At 37.5% G+C, this 17838-nt stretch overlaps 1 protein-coding gene across 3 annotated transcripts in view; it reads left to right on the top strand.

Annotated features, from left to right (window-relative positions):
- Window positions 1–16186, top strand: part of LOC143881339 (putative inactive DNA (cytosine-5)-methyltransferase DRM3) — a 34132-nt gene extending 17946 nt beyond the window's left edge. For 2 of the 3 annotated variants that reach the window (XM_077384353.1, XM_077384354.1), the window contains 5 exons: window positions 278–374; window positions 4282–4397; window positions 4959–5061; window positions 9188–9267; window positions 14646–16186. In XM_077384353.1, the coding sequence (XP_077240468.1) occupies window positions 278–374; window positions 4282–4397; window positions 4959–5061; window positions 9188–9267; window positions 14646–16094 (1845 nt within the window). In that variant the 3' untranslated portion in view covers window positions 16095–16186. The remainder of the gene's footprint in view (window positions 1–277; window positions 375–4281; window positions 4398–4958; window positions 5062–9187; window positions 9268–14645) is intronic. The other variant, XM_077384355.1, reaches the window with a different exon arrangement.
- The last annotated feature ends 1652 nt before the right edge of the window (window positions 16187–17838 follow it).

Raw genomic sequence — 17838 nt, forward strand, 5'->3', positions numbered from 1 at the left:
CGCTTTTTTTTAACATATTTGTCTTCAATGCTTGCTGCTATCTCTATTACTTCAATGTGTATGATGGAACTAACTAATATTTCATCATTCATGGCCAAATTCAGTTAATAGTGCTACGTAGATGGTAACTGAGTGGTGGGGGGATGATCGTCACTAATTCTATGTTTCCTTGAGCAATGCATTTTTTATTGGGACTCATTCAAAAATCACTTTTATCCAATCTCATTTTTATTTAGCTTGTGGACTTGGCTTATGATTTCTTTAATATATTTGGCAGGAACTTGATGTATCTCATGCTAATATAAACAAAAAAGATTCTTTATTAATGATGAATTTTTCCGAGGAAGAAGTTGATTTGGCAATTGAGAAGCTTGGTATGTAAAGCTTTATTCCACTAATTATTTAAATTTTCCTTGGTACTTCATTTTAAATTTATGAACAAACTTCTAGGTTCGTTGAGGCAACCTTTGGAATTCTTAACTCCTTGTTAGAAAGTGCATATTTTTGGCAATATAGTGTGAAACCATAATTGCTTGAGTTGGTGACGCGTGTTTTGCATTTCCAAGTTTATTTTCTCTCTTTATTGGGTTGGCTTGATATTTTTGTCCATATTTTACCAAGGACTAAAATTTAATCCCATGCAGGCAATCCATATGCTTGATAAAAAGAGTAAATTTACATATTTGTATCATTTACGTTACTGTTAGTCTTTAATTTGTGTCCTATACAACCACAACTGTACTATGCAACCACAACTGCTCTGTTCCTTGTATTCAGAAGTCTTTAATTAGTGGAGCATTGCAAGCACAATTGTTCTGTTCTTAGTATTTGAAAGATTCTCCCTTTTACTCCTAGAAGTTGAACACGCACCTCTAGTGGAAACTTTAAGGTGATCGATTGGAGTCCTCCCAAATATGGCTAGGAAAATTATGTCAATGTATTTCAACATGAATTTCATAAATTATGAAAGTATCCAAACATATAACGGTTCAAATGGCTTTGTTCAGTTGGGGGGTTTAAGATGTGTTAGTCAAGTTAAATGATGTTGAGTTGTTACCCGATGTTTAGATAAGGATTCCCTAGGATCTGGTCATGAGTTAGCTCATCCGCTTCGTTGGGGTGGAAACAAAAACATTTCGGTCATTTCATGTCGGTGGAAATTTAAAAACATGATTGCAATGGCAAGATGATCTTTGATAATAGCACCAATCGTAGCTGGACCCATCGCGGCTAGAGCCATTGAAGCCTACTGTAAAGGAATCATGGGGAGGGAAGAGAGGGGAACCATCTATGGGTCGGGGTATCATGTAAAAGAACGTTAAGATGATAAGCATCCCAAGTTCCCACATGTTTCCACTATTTTGGACTTTTTGCTTCCCGCCTTTTCTCTCTTTTGGACCCCTCAGTTCTTGCTTCTGTTTTCCACGTCGCTTTTAGTATTTGCTTCCGACTTTGGCAACTATGGTACCAATTACTAATGTGAGGGTGGAAAACAGAAATTCTGAAAGAAAGCCTATGTTCTGCTATGAGAAGGATTTATTTGGACATATGTAGCTTTCTTTGTTTACAATAAAGCCATGCTTTCAGTTTTACTCTATGATTTGTGTCGACAAACCCCCAAAATTTAGTAACGGGGACATGGCTAAATCAGAGTATACATATAATCATGATTTGTAGAGATGGATTCGTTTGTCGAGTTTTGAAACGGATACGAGGTGTTTGATATGACCACCTCTAAAAATCTAGAAATAGTGACACTCCCATTCATAGTTGTCAACCCATGACTCGACTCGCGGCTCGATTTCATAATTTTATGACTCGTGACTTGTAAGAGTTTACAAGAACAGAAATTTAGTTGAAAAAATATAATTTCATATGAAAAGATGAAGGATGTAAAAAAATATAACCCAATAGCACATAGATAAAGCACTAGGCCAAAAATATAAATAACTATATGCTTGTAATTTGCATGAGCAAAAATAATTAAGTTCTAGTTCGAACTTCCAAGTTTTCAACCATCAAAACAAGAAAGCCCGGACCCAACGTCTCACTTGACTAGTAAGTGTCTTATTTTTTCGAGTCGACTCTCAACGACTTGTTCGAGTCACCACACAACTTGGATGAGTCTTCAACAGAGGCAAGTCACCCCTGTGACTCGCCTCGAATGCCCAAGGATTCGACTCAGGAGTTGACTCGTACGACCCGTAAGAGTTTGACAACTATGAACGCCATTTCAAATATTTTAACAGAGGTTTATAACTGTTTGATATCTTTTGAATTTGATTGATGCACGTTCGAGGTAACCCAAAGTGTTGCTCCGTCTCTTACATTATAATGCTTAAGAAGTAGATGTTATTTATTTCATGCATAAATGTTTTGGATCGCATCACTATCATATGGGCATTCTGTTTCTTATAGTGAGTCTCGTTTTTGTTATCAAAATCAAGTTTTGTCTAATATGGCAGACCCGCTATCCAAGGTTTTAAATTTCGGTTTCGGGGTTAATTTCAGTCCTCACCGAAACCGAAATTTCGGCCAAAATTACCGAAATTTCGGCTGAAATTTGGTAAAGGATTAAAATATTCATAATTTATCCGAAATTTCGGCGAAATTACCGAAATTTCGACTGAAATTTGGTACATGTAGCCAATTTCGGATGTTGCGGTTTCGGTCTTGACCGAAATCCGAAATTTCGGCCGAAATTGAAAACCTTGCTGCTATCTAGGGAAGGAGTAGATAGGACTTTTTCTATATATTGAGATTGAGTTACACTTTCTTTAGGGGTGGCCAGAACCGAACCAGAACCGAAGAACCGAACCGGAACCGAAGAACCGAACCGGAACCGAACTGTAAAAAAATATTTTTGGTCCGGTTCGGTTCCACTGATGAAGAACCGAAAAATTTCGGTTCGGTTCCGGGTCTAATGTTCTCGGTTCGGTTCCGGAACCGAAGAACCGAACTTTGAATATATATATATATATATAATATTTTTATATTCTATTATATATATACTTAATAATATAAACTACTTATAATATTAATAAGTAATAGTTAATACTATTCTTATAATAAGAAAGTAACTTATATTATAACTTTAATTAAAAGTTTTTATAAATTATAATTAATAATTAATAATTAGCCATTAGAACCGAAGAACCGAACCGGACCGAACCGATTATTTTCGGTCCGGTTCGGTTCGGTCCTACTGTGTACTACGGTTCGGTTCGGTTCTTACGGTTCATGGAACCGAGAACCGAGAACCGAAAAAAAATGAACCGAGAACCGAGAACCGAACCGGTTGGCCACCCCTAACTTTCTTAGCGGTTTCTGTTCATTATGTCAGGATTTTTTTTTGTTTTCTTTTCTCTTCGGGTCATCTAATCCTCTTTCCCTTTTATATGTTTTTCTTCTTTAGCAATTTTCTTGTTATCTTTCTAAAAAACTGATTTTGTCTGTCTGATCAATCAATTAGGCTTTAATATTCTTCTTCTTCTTCTTCTTCTTCATTTTTGTGGTAGGATCCAATAACTTTGTACCATCTATACGTATTATTGATGTCACTATAATGTCTTATGGTTATATACCTATTTGTGCCCTAGAAATACCAAATAGTTGATAATGGATGCAGAGTGTAGCATGTTCCCCGTAATTTTGAATGTCATTTCAGTGTGACTTTTCTCCGATCGAGCCATTTATCTATAAACTAGAAACATCCGACTGAGGGAGTATTAATTTGGATATTTTCACTGGGGACATATGACATTTTGGCAAATTGAAAGCCAGGTTTCTTTGCAATATTTATTTATAAATTAGTTACGTACAGAACTATTTTCTAATTATACATTCAACTCATATGCTTTTGTTCAAAAATTCTATTGGCTAAGCCAACTGGCAACTGGTTACGCTTGGCAAATTGTGAAACACTTCTATTGACACTTTTTTATTGCTACAAACAAAAGAATAAATGGTATTGACTGCAAAATAATATGACATAGTGTGAAAAGCATTGCTTTTAAACTATTTACTGATGCGCCCTTCCATGGGGTGGATGTGTGTGTGAATAGTTAGGAACTGCTTAAAGAATATATACCGAATCTAATCCGTAATGCATTGGTTTCTGTGTAAAAGTAAAATATTTTTGCTCTCTTATTCAAGATTATGGTTTATCGAACTTAGTTTCTTGGACTGTAGTTCTAATATTAGTAATTCTTTTGGTTATTTTTGTAAGATAATTAGAAGGATTTCACCATTTGATTAATTTGTTTTTAAATTGCATTTCAGGTGAAAATGCTCCTGTTAATGAACTTGTAGACTTCATAATTGCTGCTCAAACAGCTGGGAGCTCTGGAGAAAAGAATGCAGATGATCCAGTTCATGATTATGATGCGAAGGTTAAGGTATTTTTGTCTCATGCATGGAATGCTTTCTCCATGTTAGAGTTTGTAATGCTGAAGAAAGTTATATTCCAGCAACATAATTTCACCACCACATCAAATTCCTTTTTTACTGATTTTCCTTACTCAAACAGTAACATGAAAATTCAGCAAAGTCCACTCTTTTTTTTTTGGGAATGGTAGCAAGAGTTCACTTTAAAATAATGAAATTTCAGCAACTAATATAATGTAAAAACCCAACCGGATGCAATTTTCATATACTAAAGCATTGATTAAACTAGAGCGAAAACTATAACCTGTTCAGTCCAATTACGTATCTACTCTTATTTTAAAGGTTTGGTGGCCTTTGAACATTGAGTGTATCTGTGTTACGATGCTTGAGAGTCAAGTTTGGTGGCCTTGTGTTCTGGGCTCTGTGTATACCATTATTCTTGGTTTCGGTGGCCTTGTGTTTTGGGCTCTGTGTATGCCATTGTTCTTGGCTTCTTTTCTGTCAGGATTTGTTGGATAGTGTCTAGGAATTCAGAGATCTTTCCTAATATTAGTTTGTGTTCTAATTTCTAGGTAATTACTACTGAAACTTTGTTCAGCACGATGGACAAGACACTTCGCCTGCTTGAAATGGGGTTTTCTGAAGATGACATTGCTTTCGCTATGGATAAATTTGGTGCGCAGTTTATTTCACAATGTATTAGTGCTTTTTTTCCTGAAGATTATATTTTCCTCTTTTAATAGCATGTGGATCAAAACATTTTGGTAGCATATAATGTATTAGTGCATTTGTTTTTGTACTAAGTTCTGGTTACTCTGTTTAGTAGTGTGTGTTTAAGCCTCTAGGGCTTTATCTATTATCCAAAAAATCATTCACAAGAACAATTAACAATGATCGTGACCAAGATTTTGAGTTCCTTGTATTTCAAAGGATTGTTGATTTGTAGTTGAGCCTGTAGAGCTTCATGCATTATTGAATTAGTTTCTTATAAAAAGTATCTAACAATCCGAAAATATCAAAATTTTGTATATTTCAAGTAATTTTTGATCCATACCTTAGTTGTCAATGCTGTTCCAGTGGTCATTCTTTTTTCTCTTAGATCGGAACATTTTAGTGTACCATCTGTTCCGAAAAAAGACATTACAATATTTAGAGAGAAAAATTAAAACTGAAAAAATAAAATGAAAATGGGAAATATTTAGATAAAAAAATAGTGTTGTAGAAGCAAAGATACAAATCACGCACGAAAGATGACAAAAATGGTCTTATTCAACCCTGGTTTAGGGTTTTGGGAGATAAAAGATACAACCAAAACAGGTTTTTTATGGATTTTAACCATGCAATTCGCTTGAGAAGGGTAAATGACACTAAAAGCCTTTCAATGGAATTAAAACATTCATATTTCAGGAGCAAAATGGGAAAAACTAGAACAAGTCAATAACTGGTTTTGCACCAGTAATTTTTAATTAATCAGGCCAGAATGGGGTCTTCCGACCAAAAAATTCTGGAACATTGGAATCCGATCGGAACATATCAGTATTTTTGAAATTCTGGCCTAAAAGTTCAATTAGTTTAGCAAAATAGAATTTGCAACTAAGGTTTTTATTTAACTGATGACTTAATATGAAGATTTGCCCCTCCTAGACTTGTATGCAAATCACACTAATCGAAGCAAATGCCAATATGAATATGAGACTTGATAACCTGCATGGACTGATCTGAAATGAGAGTGAAATATTCTTGCTCCCTGATTTTATATGCCTACCGTACTAATCAAATAGGTTAAATATTTAGCCTATTTGTATTGTAAAAATGACTTATAAGTCATCAAATTTCCTGTTACTCCAATCTCAGGGTTTGAATCTTTGAGCTCATGATTATAGGAGATTCCACTAAGTGTGTGCTCCTCCTTTTAACTAGGCTGGATTTGACATGAAAGCATGGAATTTTGGTCGAAATCCGGTAATAAAAAAGTAATTTATCCGAAATTTCGGAAAAATACTATATATTTTAAATAAAAATCAATTTATCGAAATTTCGGCTGAAATTTCCGAAATTTGGGAAATCGGGAAATTTCGGTTTCTGTCCCAACCGAAATCCGAAATTTTAAAATTTTGGTAAAACCATGCATGAAAGCACAATGTAAGTTCTGCAACAATATGGAGAAGACAAGAGGACGAGGAACCCAAAAAGTGTACCTTCATTACTTCATAATATGAAAAGCATTTTACGATGGTACATATTGAAAAGCTAACTAATGGAAATTATAAGTATGCCACTGACTAGCCACACGGATTATAATTATGCTACTAACTTTTTAACACTCCCCTTCAAGCTGAAATGTTCTTTCATCTTGCCAATGAAGTATAATATACACGATGCTCTACACTCAATCCTTTGGTGAATACATCTACTACCTTGTCTCCATAGAGACCCGCACTTGACTAATCTCACCCTTTTCTACCAATGAAGTATATACAAGTGCACAAGCAGATTACAGGGTCATGGTTTCCATTATTGCAAAGCTTAAATGGATCCATCATCTACATCAAGAACTCTATCTTAGGACCAATGCGCACATCTTAATGGCATTCTGCTTGCCAGAGTAAAGAGTGTGCGCATTGGTCCTAAGATAGAGTTCTTGATGTAGATGATGGATCCATTTAAGCTTTGCAATAATGGAAACCATGACCCTGTACCCTGCTTGTGCACTTGACCTTCCTATAGTCCTTTGTTTCTTGCTACTCCAAGAAAGCAACATCATTCACCATGAGACAAGGGGTTTTTTCTAAGGATATCCATATTAGCCTCTTAAATTATAGCAAAATCTTTCTAAAGCTAGAAATTATGACTTTTGTCCTTTTTATATAACTCCAAAGCTACCCTTGTGCGTTTCCTTTTCATTTCCTCTCTTTTTTGCTCATTTATTTTCTTTTTGCATGTTAGGGATCTGTTTTCCCTTTTCTATTATAGGTGTTTTTGTGTGCAGTAGTGAATCAAATGAATATATAACTCCTATCATGAGTTATGGTTTCCCTCTGGATCCCATGCTTTTTACTTACGAATTTCTCCATCAAATTCCCTTGTAAAATTTTTGGATTTCCTTGTATGTTTGAGTTTGTTTATGTATGTGTTCTAGCTGCATTCTTTGTAATCTATTTGGGAACATTTATTATGTTATTACTTTATGTCTGCTTAATTATGTATGCATCAGTCCAAATTACCGAAGTGGTCTCCGCCTGCTCTCACCATTAAATTGGAGCTTGATGGGTGTTCTTTTGGAAAGTCGGGACTGGCTGGAATATGTAGTTTTTTAGAGATGATAAAAGGTGAAAGTCAGAGAGCCTTCTTGGGTCCTGTTGACTTCACAGCTTCTAAGCACTCTTCTTGATTTCAGCAGCTTCAAAAATTATGTCACATCCATTAACTCAACTCAACTCAACTCAACTAAGCCTTTGTCCCAAACAAACTAGTTGGGGTCGGCTAATGAATCCTTTAGAAAATTTTCATGAAGAAAGAGTCTACCCGGCTCAAATTGACTAAGTCTAATCCTGACACTAGCTGGGTTCGTCTGCATGGATCATTTTCTTCCACTCTCTCCTATCCAAGGTCATATTCTTTGTTATGTTCATAGCTATCAAGTCTTTCCTCACTGTTTCTACGCAAGTTGTTTTCGGTCTGCCCCTCCTCTTTTTACTCCATCAACTTGGCATCACTTCTTCTTCCTGAAGCATCCAAAGGCCTACGTTGGATATGCCCAAACCATCAACTTGGCACGTGCTCTCTCATCTTCTCCTCAATTGGTGCCACCCCACCTTTTTACAGATGCCTTCATTTTTAATTCTATCTAACCTTGTGTGGCCGCACATACATCTAAGCATTCACATCTCTGCTACACTCATCTTATGCACTTGCTGCTTCTTGGTGGCCCAACATTCTGAGCCGTACAACATGGCTGGCCTCACAGCTGTCTTATAAAACTTTCCCTTCAACTTGGTAGGTATTTTACGGTTGCATAGAACTCTTGAAGCATGCTTCCACTTCAACCAACCTACTCTTATTCTGTGGTTAACATCCTCTTCAATCTTTCCTTCTTTATGTAGGATTAAACCAAGATAGCGAAGGATATCCCTCTTAGGTACCTCCTGTCCAGTCATATTTACTACATCCTCGCCCCGCCTCCTTACATTACTAAAGTTGAACTCCATATACTCTGTCTTAGTCCTACTCAGTTTAAAACCTTTGGATTCCAAAGTAGTTCTCCATAACTCTAACTTAGCATTAACTCCTGCTTTGGTTTCATCAATTAATACTATGTCATCTGCAAATAACATATACCACGGCACCTCATCCTAGATACCCTCCGTAAGTTCATCCATAACTAGCGTAAAAACATAAGGGCTTAGAGCTGATCCTTGGTGCAGTCCTATTGTAATTGAAAACTCACTAGACGTGCCATCCGTAGTTCTGACACTAGTTACATCCATTAACATGAGTGGTAAATTTTCTGTAACTGTCTTGTGGATTGTAATCATATTAAGCAAACTGGAATAAAAATGGTACTTGGGTTTAGTCATTTTTTTGTTGACAAGCTTATCAAGCTTTCTCTGATGGTTTCTTTTAACAGAGTTTATCTTTGCCTTTTAGGCATAGTTTTCATAAGCTACAAGCTTTTGTCTCGCATAAGTTGTGAAATCCACCATTTGTTTTGAATAATTTTGAAATATCATTCAATGGAATACATTATGTTTGTTCATTTTCATTTGACCTTTGACATTGTGAAGCGTATGCTGATTTTCAGGTGCAGAAGTCCCTGTCTTGGAGCTCGCTGACTCAATTTTTGCTAACCAAATTGCCAATACACATGTACAGGAAGACAAGGTTTTCTCCCTTCTCTGGAGTCAGTTGGCGTAACTTTTTTGTTCTAATTATTCTACTCTACGTACTATTAGTTTTTTAATGCTATTTCTTTGCATACTCATTTCGCTGTGCTAAAGGTTATCTCTGCTAATGGAGATGTAGAATGTACGCAGGATTGGCAATAATTATTTGAAATGGTGGAACAAGTTCACTTGCCTTAAAATATTCTCCAATTTCATATTGTAAATTGGATTATATAATACTCTGACTACCATTCAAAAAAAATTATGTAATACTCTGATAGAACAAAAATACACTGTTTATTGGGGCAGCAAATGTTTCAGGTGCCTTTGACTAATAGTAACGTCTTTCTAAATCATCTAGCCACCAACAACTCCAAATGACACTGGGTCATCATGGTGTCTTTCCAGTTCTAGAAGATGTTTCCCTAAAAATACCCCAAAATTATTTTGTTGAAAGAACGCAATAGATGACAAATACATATTATCTCCATTGGATGGAAAAGGAAAAGGACGTCACCTAACCATAAATTGCCCCCGAGATATTCTACACAGAACCCTAATTTCCATTCTCCTACTCTAACCCATTCTTATGATAAATTATGTTGAACCAAAGCCCTCGCTTTCTTCACTAAATACTCAACGCCACTTCTCCAAGAACCTTGTTTCTCAACTTCAAGTTTTTTGATGCTTTGACCTCCATTCTCTTCTGTCTTACAAACATCCTCCCAATTCATGAGACATCTTTACTACTTCCCTTCTTCCTTTCCTTCCCAAAGAATTTGCTTAGGGGTCTTTACATCCTTTTGCGATTTCACTGGGAATCTTGAACGTGGACATGAAGTAAATTGGAGGTTAGCTAGAGTTGCTTTGACATGAGTTATTCTCCCATCAAAAGATGGATAACCTTCTTCCATTAGGCCATATTCTTTTAATTCTCCCAGTATCGGACTTCACACGACCTTGGAAGCAAGGTTTTAAACTTCCACCGACATGTGTTGATTAGGCCGACATGTGTAGACTTCTGTGTGTCGAAGTCCGTATCCATTATATCCAGGAAATAATATACACGTCTTTAATAAGTTGAGTAAGTTGAAAATTAAACGAAATGACACAATCATCAGCTTTCAAAACATGCGACGTATCCATGTTTAGAATAAACCTCCCACACATGAGCGACAATGCATGTCACTAAAGTGTTTGATCATCTTAAACCATTATGGATGGTAATCTTGTTTATGTGATGCCTTGTGATTATTTTGGCATTTCCCAAACTTTCATCTTAAATTTCTATCATTTCCATCAACTTCCATAAAATTGAACAAGACTTCCATAGACTTCCATGAAGTAGTTCCATTTTTGTGGGGACCAAAGTTCTGAAACTGAATTTTGAATTCTTCCTTGGAAGACTAATACCCAAGGGAAGCCTAAGATACGTTTAGAAGAGGATTTGTTCCTGACCTCTTCACAATCTTTTATAGGCTCATTATCTCTCCATTAACCCCTACACACGCTTTTGGGAAGGCCTTTGGGTGGGGGGACGGTGCCGCTAAGATACTCATTTCCGGAGATATTCCGATTGGCCAGTAATCAGTCATCAACTGTAGCTGATTATCTGATTAGAGGCACGGGCCATGGGAATCTATCTTGGGATATCAGATTGATAAGGAACCTTAAGGAAAACGAAATTGCGAACTTCACATCTCTTTTGAGACTTTTATCCTCCATCTATCTATCTTCCTCTGTGCCGGATCAGTGGATATGGTGTCTTGATACGGAGGGCACTCCATGCGTTCTTTTTTCTAGTGGATGGATGATGGCACATCCTCCCCAACCCGTCAGGCTCGGATATGGAAATCTTTTATACTGCCTCGCATTGCTGCTTTTGCCTTGACGGTAACATATCGTTGCATCAATTCATGTGACCGGTTGAAAAAGCGATGAGACTTAAAAAGAAGGAAGAAAAAAGGATTTAAACCATAAAGAGAAGGGGATAGGAAACTAAAAAAAACCCAACAAGGGACTAAGAGCAAAAAGGAACAAGATTTATGGAGAAGAACAAAAAAGAAAAAGAAAAGAAAAGATTTGGATGGTGAAAAGAGAGAAAAGATTATACTGCGGATTGGGGGTTCCCTGCCGATTGAGGATCGGTCTCCTGATGAGCCGTTGGTTCCCCTGTGTAATTCAAATTTCAAATCCAAGGATGGCGTTGAGAAAGAGCTCGAGAAAGGTGTGAAGGGGCCTGCAGTTAGGAGCGTTGGTCAGTCTTGTCTGCCCCTGGTGGGACACGAGAAGAGTAAGCTGTTTGACTCTGTTGCCCCTAGAAGGAAAGTTGCTTGGTCAGACCTTCCCAATAAGGATAGAAATAAAGGTGCCCTTCCTCCAAAAGTAAGGAACACCTTCGTTTCTTGAGCCTCTGACGGCTTTAATCATCGCCTAAATCTTAATGCTAGGGTGGCAAGATCAGGAAATAACCTCCTCGCTCGTATTGTTGAGAATCTTTTGGATGCATCTTTGGTAGGGTCAAGAAAGAAAAATAGTAGACTCTCAAAACTCCTCTAAGTTTTTTCCCGGTCGCCCAGGGTAGGTTTTGCTTCGGGTTGAATTATTATTACTAGTTTTTCCAGTTAGAAGTTAGTAGCCTTTGGGTCAGGGGGGCCTCCTTTTTGTTCTTTAGTCATGAAGCCTTGGAGTGATAGAAGTTTTGGCTTACCCGTGGGGGTTTTTTGGTGCTAGTGAATGTCATGTAGTAGTTGAGACAGATGACTGTTGATGAACAGATGTCATTGTTGGGAGAACGCCTTCGGCAGCAATGGAAAGATTTCATCTTTGAGTCTTGAGCTAGGAATCTCACATGGCTTAGCCTCTGTGGGGCTTTAGGGTGGTGGGTATCCGGTTGGTGGAAGAAAGTATTATTAACAGAAACATTCGGCTTATTGATCGGGACTTTGGAGGAATTCCTCATAATCATGCTGGGTTTCTTGATCCTTCATGATTATTTCGAAGGGGAGTGCGCATTTTAGGCTTGTCATCCAAAGATACAAATTGCATGACTATCTAGATGGTGATGGCAAGCCTGTTTTGATGGATGCCCCAGACCATTGGGTAATGTAAAGGAAAGGATGGAGTTTGGTGAAGGTTTTTTTGGATGCGGTAGTAGATGAAGATTTCGAAAGGGAAGTGATATAGTGATTTGGCATGGTGGGAGTGCATGGAAGTATTTATCTATCTACAGTGGTTGACACAAAAGATTTTGTTTGGTTTTATTGGCCAAGGAGTACGCGCCTGGCCACCCTTAATTGATTCTATGTAATGCAAGTTGTAATCTTCGTAGCATCAATGAAATTGTCAATTTTCAAAAAAAAAGAAAAGAGAGAGAGAGAAAAGATGGATCTTTTTGGGTTTTCTTGTTTTTTTTCCTTGAGTTTTGTAAGATGGATGGATCTACAAATGGTATTTAAAAGAGGGGTTTGCGTTTAGAGACTCACAAGAAGGGGTTAGGGTTTTAGATGGATATCTAGGGTTTTGGGGATGGAAAAAGGGTTTGGGTTCACAAAGGAGGAAGACGTAGGGAATAAAAGGAGGGCACAAAGACATACTCTTACATAATACCTAAACTTTCACATAATACCTAAACTACCCTTACATACTCTTCAACAAAATTGGGAATGCAGTTTTTATACATGCTTATGTCAAATATGTGTCATGCCACCCCAAATCAAATATGTGTCATGTACTAGTTTTGGTAAAGTGAATAGTTAACATATTCATGCCACCCCAAATCACAGCCAATATATATATATATATATATATATATATATATATATATATATACATATGAGGAAAGTGTTTCTACTCGGCCGAGTAGAAAAGCTTATCTACTCCTCCCTTTAAAAAGTACAGTGGGCCCACACATTGTGGATGATCCAAAGCATTCATTTGATAGGTCTTATCATAGATAGGGTGTGCCCAAAAAATCAGCACCAAAGGGTCATCCTAGCCCTTCGTTTTGTTGGGCCTTGTAGAAACAGAATGGACGCATCTTACGCATCTTACACAGTGCGTCCATTTTGTTTCTACAAGGCCCAACAAAACGAAGGGCTAGGATGACCCTTTGGTGCTGATTTTTTGGGCACACCCTATCTATGATAAGACCTATCAAATGAATGCTTTGGATCATCCACAATGTGTGGGCCCACTGTACTTTTTAAAGGGAGGAGTAGATAAGCTTTTCTACTCGGCCGAGTAGAAACACTTTCCTCTATATATATATATATATATATATATATATATATATATATTTTTTTTTTTTTGAAAATAAAATCATAGCCAATATTAGGGCACCAAATTAGCAAACGTAAGCCCTTTTGAATTTCATTGAGCTCATTACAACCTACAACCCACAAACATAAAGACCATAACCTAAGAATTGTGGAAATAGTCTGGTGCATACTGTCCTTTGCTAGGAATGTTGTATCCTTTTACATACATCCACTAAGAAACTTATTATTTAGTAAATTTTGTTGTTTTCTGCTCGAAATTTGTCTGTGTCATGATACAGTGATATGCATGTTGGAATTCCTCTCTTTGGAATTGAATGTTAAAAATCCCGCCTACTGCGATTACCATGTATGAAATCTTCTTCACCACACTCCATGGATTTAGAATTTCGAGCTATATGCGTAACTCTACTAGTTTCTCACATGTTGCACGGTTGTAGAAGGGGTTTTCAGGGTCTTTGTGATTCACATCATTTCAATCTTGGGACTCTTGTTTCTAATCTAATTCAATTATCAGGACAACTGGTTGCGCAGAAATCATTCTAGAATACGAGGAGAAAACTTTTGTAAACAGATCTGTTGGATTTCGACCCAAGAATCAAACAATAACAAGGCAAAGTTATGCTAAAATAAAAACGGTTAGGATTCCTGGGCTCAAACAGAATGCAAGAGGCTCCTCTATTGATTTGAGCACGAGATTATTGCTGGTTTTTCTTTTTCTTCTTAATTGTGCTGGACGTTAGACCCAATGGCCAGATGGGGCCCAGTTTTGCATAGAAAATGTAGAAAAAGTAAATGGATTTGAGTGACTGCACACGTGTTTCCTAAATGATATTTTAGATTGTGGATGTTTCTCTGGGACCCTGCTTCTCTTTCGAGGCTGTAATGTTCAAGTATTATCTGTGATCGTTTCAATATAGGTCTGGAGTCTCAAATAGTTGAAACCTAAGCTCTATGCATAGATATTATATTATAAAAGTGGCAATATTTTATGTCAAAAAAAAAAATGCACAGATATTATATGCTCAGTTCTTATCCTTTACTCATTATTAATAGGTACTTGCTCATTCTAGTGCTCCTTCTTTCTGGTTTTGTGCAGGATCCATCAAATTTTAAAAGTCACCGCTCCTGGAAACAAAACAATTCAAAGAGTCTACATAGTGCCTCAGAAGAACGCATGAAACGCTGTTTTTCTGTAACTCACGCAGAGGAAACTGAGGCATCAGGTTCAAACTTTCCTCGCGTAAAGGATAAAGACTTCAAAAAAATGGAAAAAGGAAAAAAGGCAAAATATATGCCTTCAGATCAGAAATTTGCGTCCTTTGAAACTCCACGGCCAGAAGCAAGAACGGTTGATATAGACTCCAAAAAAATGAAAACAGGGAAAAGTGCAAAATATATGCCTATAGATGACAAGTTTGCTTCCTTTGGCTCTCCCAAGCTGGAAGCAGAAATGTTCGAAGAGCAAGCCACAGGCCATCCCATGATCTATCCGTATAGAGTGGGCCCCGAATCATCTGAAGTGGGACAGAATGTATCAGAAATACCCAATCAACCCATGCCCAACGTCTGTAGGAATGTTCGTCAGGTTGGAACTACACCACCTTATTTCTTCTATGGAAATGTTGTGGACATCTCACATGAGACATGGAGCAAAATTTCTCAGTTTTTATATGGAGGCCAGCCAGAATTTGTGAATTCTCAGTTCTTCTCGGCCTTTATTAGGAAGGAAGGATATATACACAATCTTCCCACTGATAATAGGTCTCACATCCTTCCACGGCCGCCAATGACAATTGAAGATGCAATACCCCATACGAAGAAATGGTGGCCTTCATGGGACACTAGGAAACAGTTAAGCTATATCAGGTCTGAAACTATGGGACTCGACCGAATATGTGAGAGACTGGGGAAGATTTTGATGGAGTCTCAAGGCATGCTTTCGAAGGAACAACAGATGGACATCTTTCATCAGTGCAAGACATTGAATCTAGTATGGGTAGGCCACTACAGACTGCGTCCCATTGAGCCTGATCAAGTGGAACACATATTAGGCTACCCATTGCACCACACCCGGATTGGGGATCATCATCCAGCAGAGAGACTCAGGTTACTCAAAAACAGCTTCCAAACAGACACATTGGGGTATTACCTCTCCGCCTTGAAGGGGATTTTTCCAGATGGACTGACAGTGCTATCCATGTTCAGTGGAATTGGAGGGGCAGAAGTAGCCTTACACAGGCTTGGCCTTAGTCTCAAATGTGTTGTTGCAGTTGAAACATCCAAAACAAATCGAGAAATTCTAAAGAAGTGGTGGTCTGATACTAGACAGGCTGGGGAATTGAGGCTGATCAGTGATATCCAGAAGCTAACAAGTTACAAGATTGAAAGTTTGATTAAAGAGTTGGGCGGGTTCGACGTTGTTATTGGCGGAAGCCCATGTACCCATGCAGATGGGGAAAACCCAGTGGGGCTAGACTTGAGTCAATTTTACGAATTTGTACGCGTGTTGCAAAGTGTGAGGGGTACAATGGGAAGAAACAGATGATTCAACTGTATATATTTCGTGTTCTTAGACACTTGTGCGTTCAATGCACAAATGCTTAGGCATCTAAGAGCATTACTTCATTTTTTTCAACATATTATCCCTCGTAACTCCAACCCTTTTCATCTCTTAGCTTGAGGGTTTTTTTCTTATTGCCCTTCTGAGTGAAGGGAATTTCTGTAGAAGTAGAACAGCTGTTTCGTCGGCAGTTCCAATTCTCAGGTTAAGTTTATTAATCTGCCAAGTCCGTCTTAGCCCCTGTTCGTTTCAGATTATGGCAACCGATAATCTCACCCTGACGACTAAAACCCTTTGTTGTAGTAGAGATATCATTTCTCTTCTTCACTCACTGTTGTGGCAGCACTACTTACAGTTTATGGGGCCATTTGGATAAATGTATTTTATAATCCTGGATTTTACAAGCTTAATAGTCCGAGTTAAAATCTGGATTATTATCTTAAACCGGGATTTTACAATCCTGTTAGATTATAAAAATTGAGGCAGTTTCTGTTGATTGGTTTGCTTGATTTTGTAGGAACACTTGCCTGGTGCATTTAAATCCAGTTCCCCTTTTTGTTACTGTGGTGCAGAGTGCAGACTGTGGAAGACAAGATACCACATTGGAGTTGGAATTGAAAAATGCTTCAAAAAGCGCTTCTGCTATTGGGTTGCTTTAACAGGGAGGAGCGCCACAGATGGACATAGAGACATTGGATTACAAAACTCTCCCTCACTATCCAGGATTGGAAAGACAGAGCAACAAAAACCAAATATTACTCTTATTTGATCTAAGATGAGGAATGCAGATACTGTACTAGAGTTTTTATATGGTGTGTGGCTGTGTAGTCCAGTATTTTTTTTTTAAAATTGTACACAGCCCACGTAAATAGGATGTGCCCCAAAAATCATTTCCATAATGTGATCCTAACCCTCTGATCTATAGAGGGACTGCACATTATGGAAACCTCTATAGATCCAAGGGTTAGGATCACCTAATGGATATGGTAGGGTTGGGGTTGGGTCGGGTTTTCATTTTTTAGCATAGGGTAGCGACTAATTTTAAAGACTGAAAAGAAAAAAACAAATCTTCACACCAAAAAATATTCTAAATTCATGTCATCAAGTGTATAACTTTAAGAAGGACACTATATTTTCACATAACAGACATGATCACCTCAATGAAAACAATTGTATCGGAAAATAATTTTCTATGTTATTCAAGAGATATTTAAGAAAGTCATAGTGCACCCATATGAGTCGGGTTGGCTTTCGAGTTTCTGGTTTTTTTTTTCTTTAAACCCGCCCTACCCAAGATTGAGTCAGGTTTTCCAATTTAAAATCCGACCCTACCCAAGACCTATGATTTCTAAACCTGACCCATGTTATTTTCGGGTTGGGTCGATTCGGGTAGGGTAAAACCCGACCCAAGTTGCAGCCCTAGTTTCAACCCAAGTTGCACCCTATCTACGGTTGGATCCTTGAAACATCTAAATGAAAGCCCGCATTAGCTTAATCAACATGTAATATAAAATACTTGGAAATGCTGTCAATTGACACTTGTCATAATTAAACTCAAAAGATTAACTATAGCAAATTGGTGTTTTTTTAAAGCGAAAGCGGAGGATAAGTTCCATTAGACCATCTCCGCCATAAGACTTTCTTTTCTTTAATGGATGAAACTGGGAGAATTTATAATCCCTATCCGGCAGGAACATCATTTTTCATCTATTCGATTTGACTTAGTGTT

This window comes from Tasmannia lanceolata, unplaced genomic scaffold, assembly GCF_043159265.1.
Source record: "Tasmannia lanceolata isolate RefF3 unplaced genomic scaffold, GAP_Taslan_0.1 ptg000007l, whole genome shotgun sequence".
Classification (NCBI taxonomy): domain Eukaryota; kingdom Viridiplantae; phylum Streptophyta; class Magnoliopsida; order Canellales; family Winteraceae; genus Tasmannia; species Tasmannia lanceolata.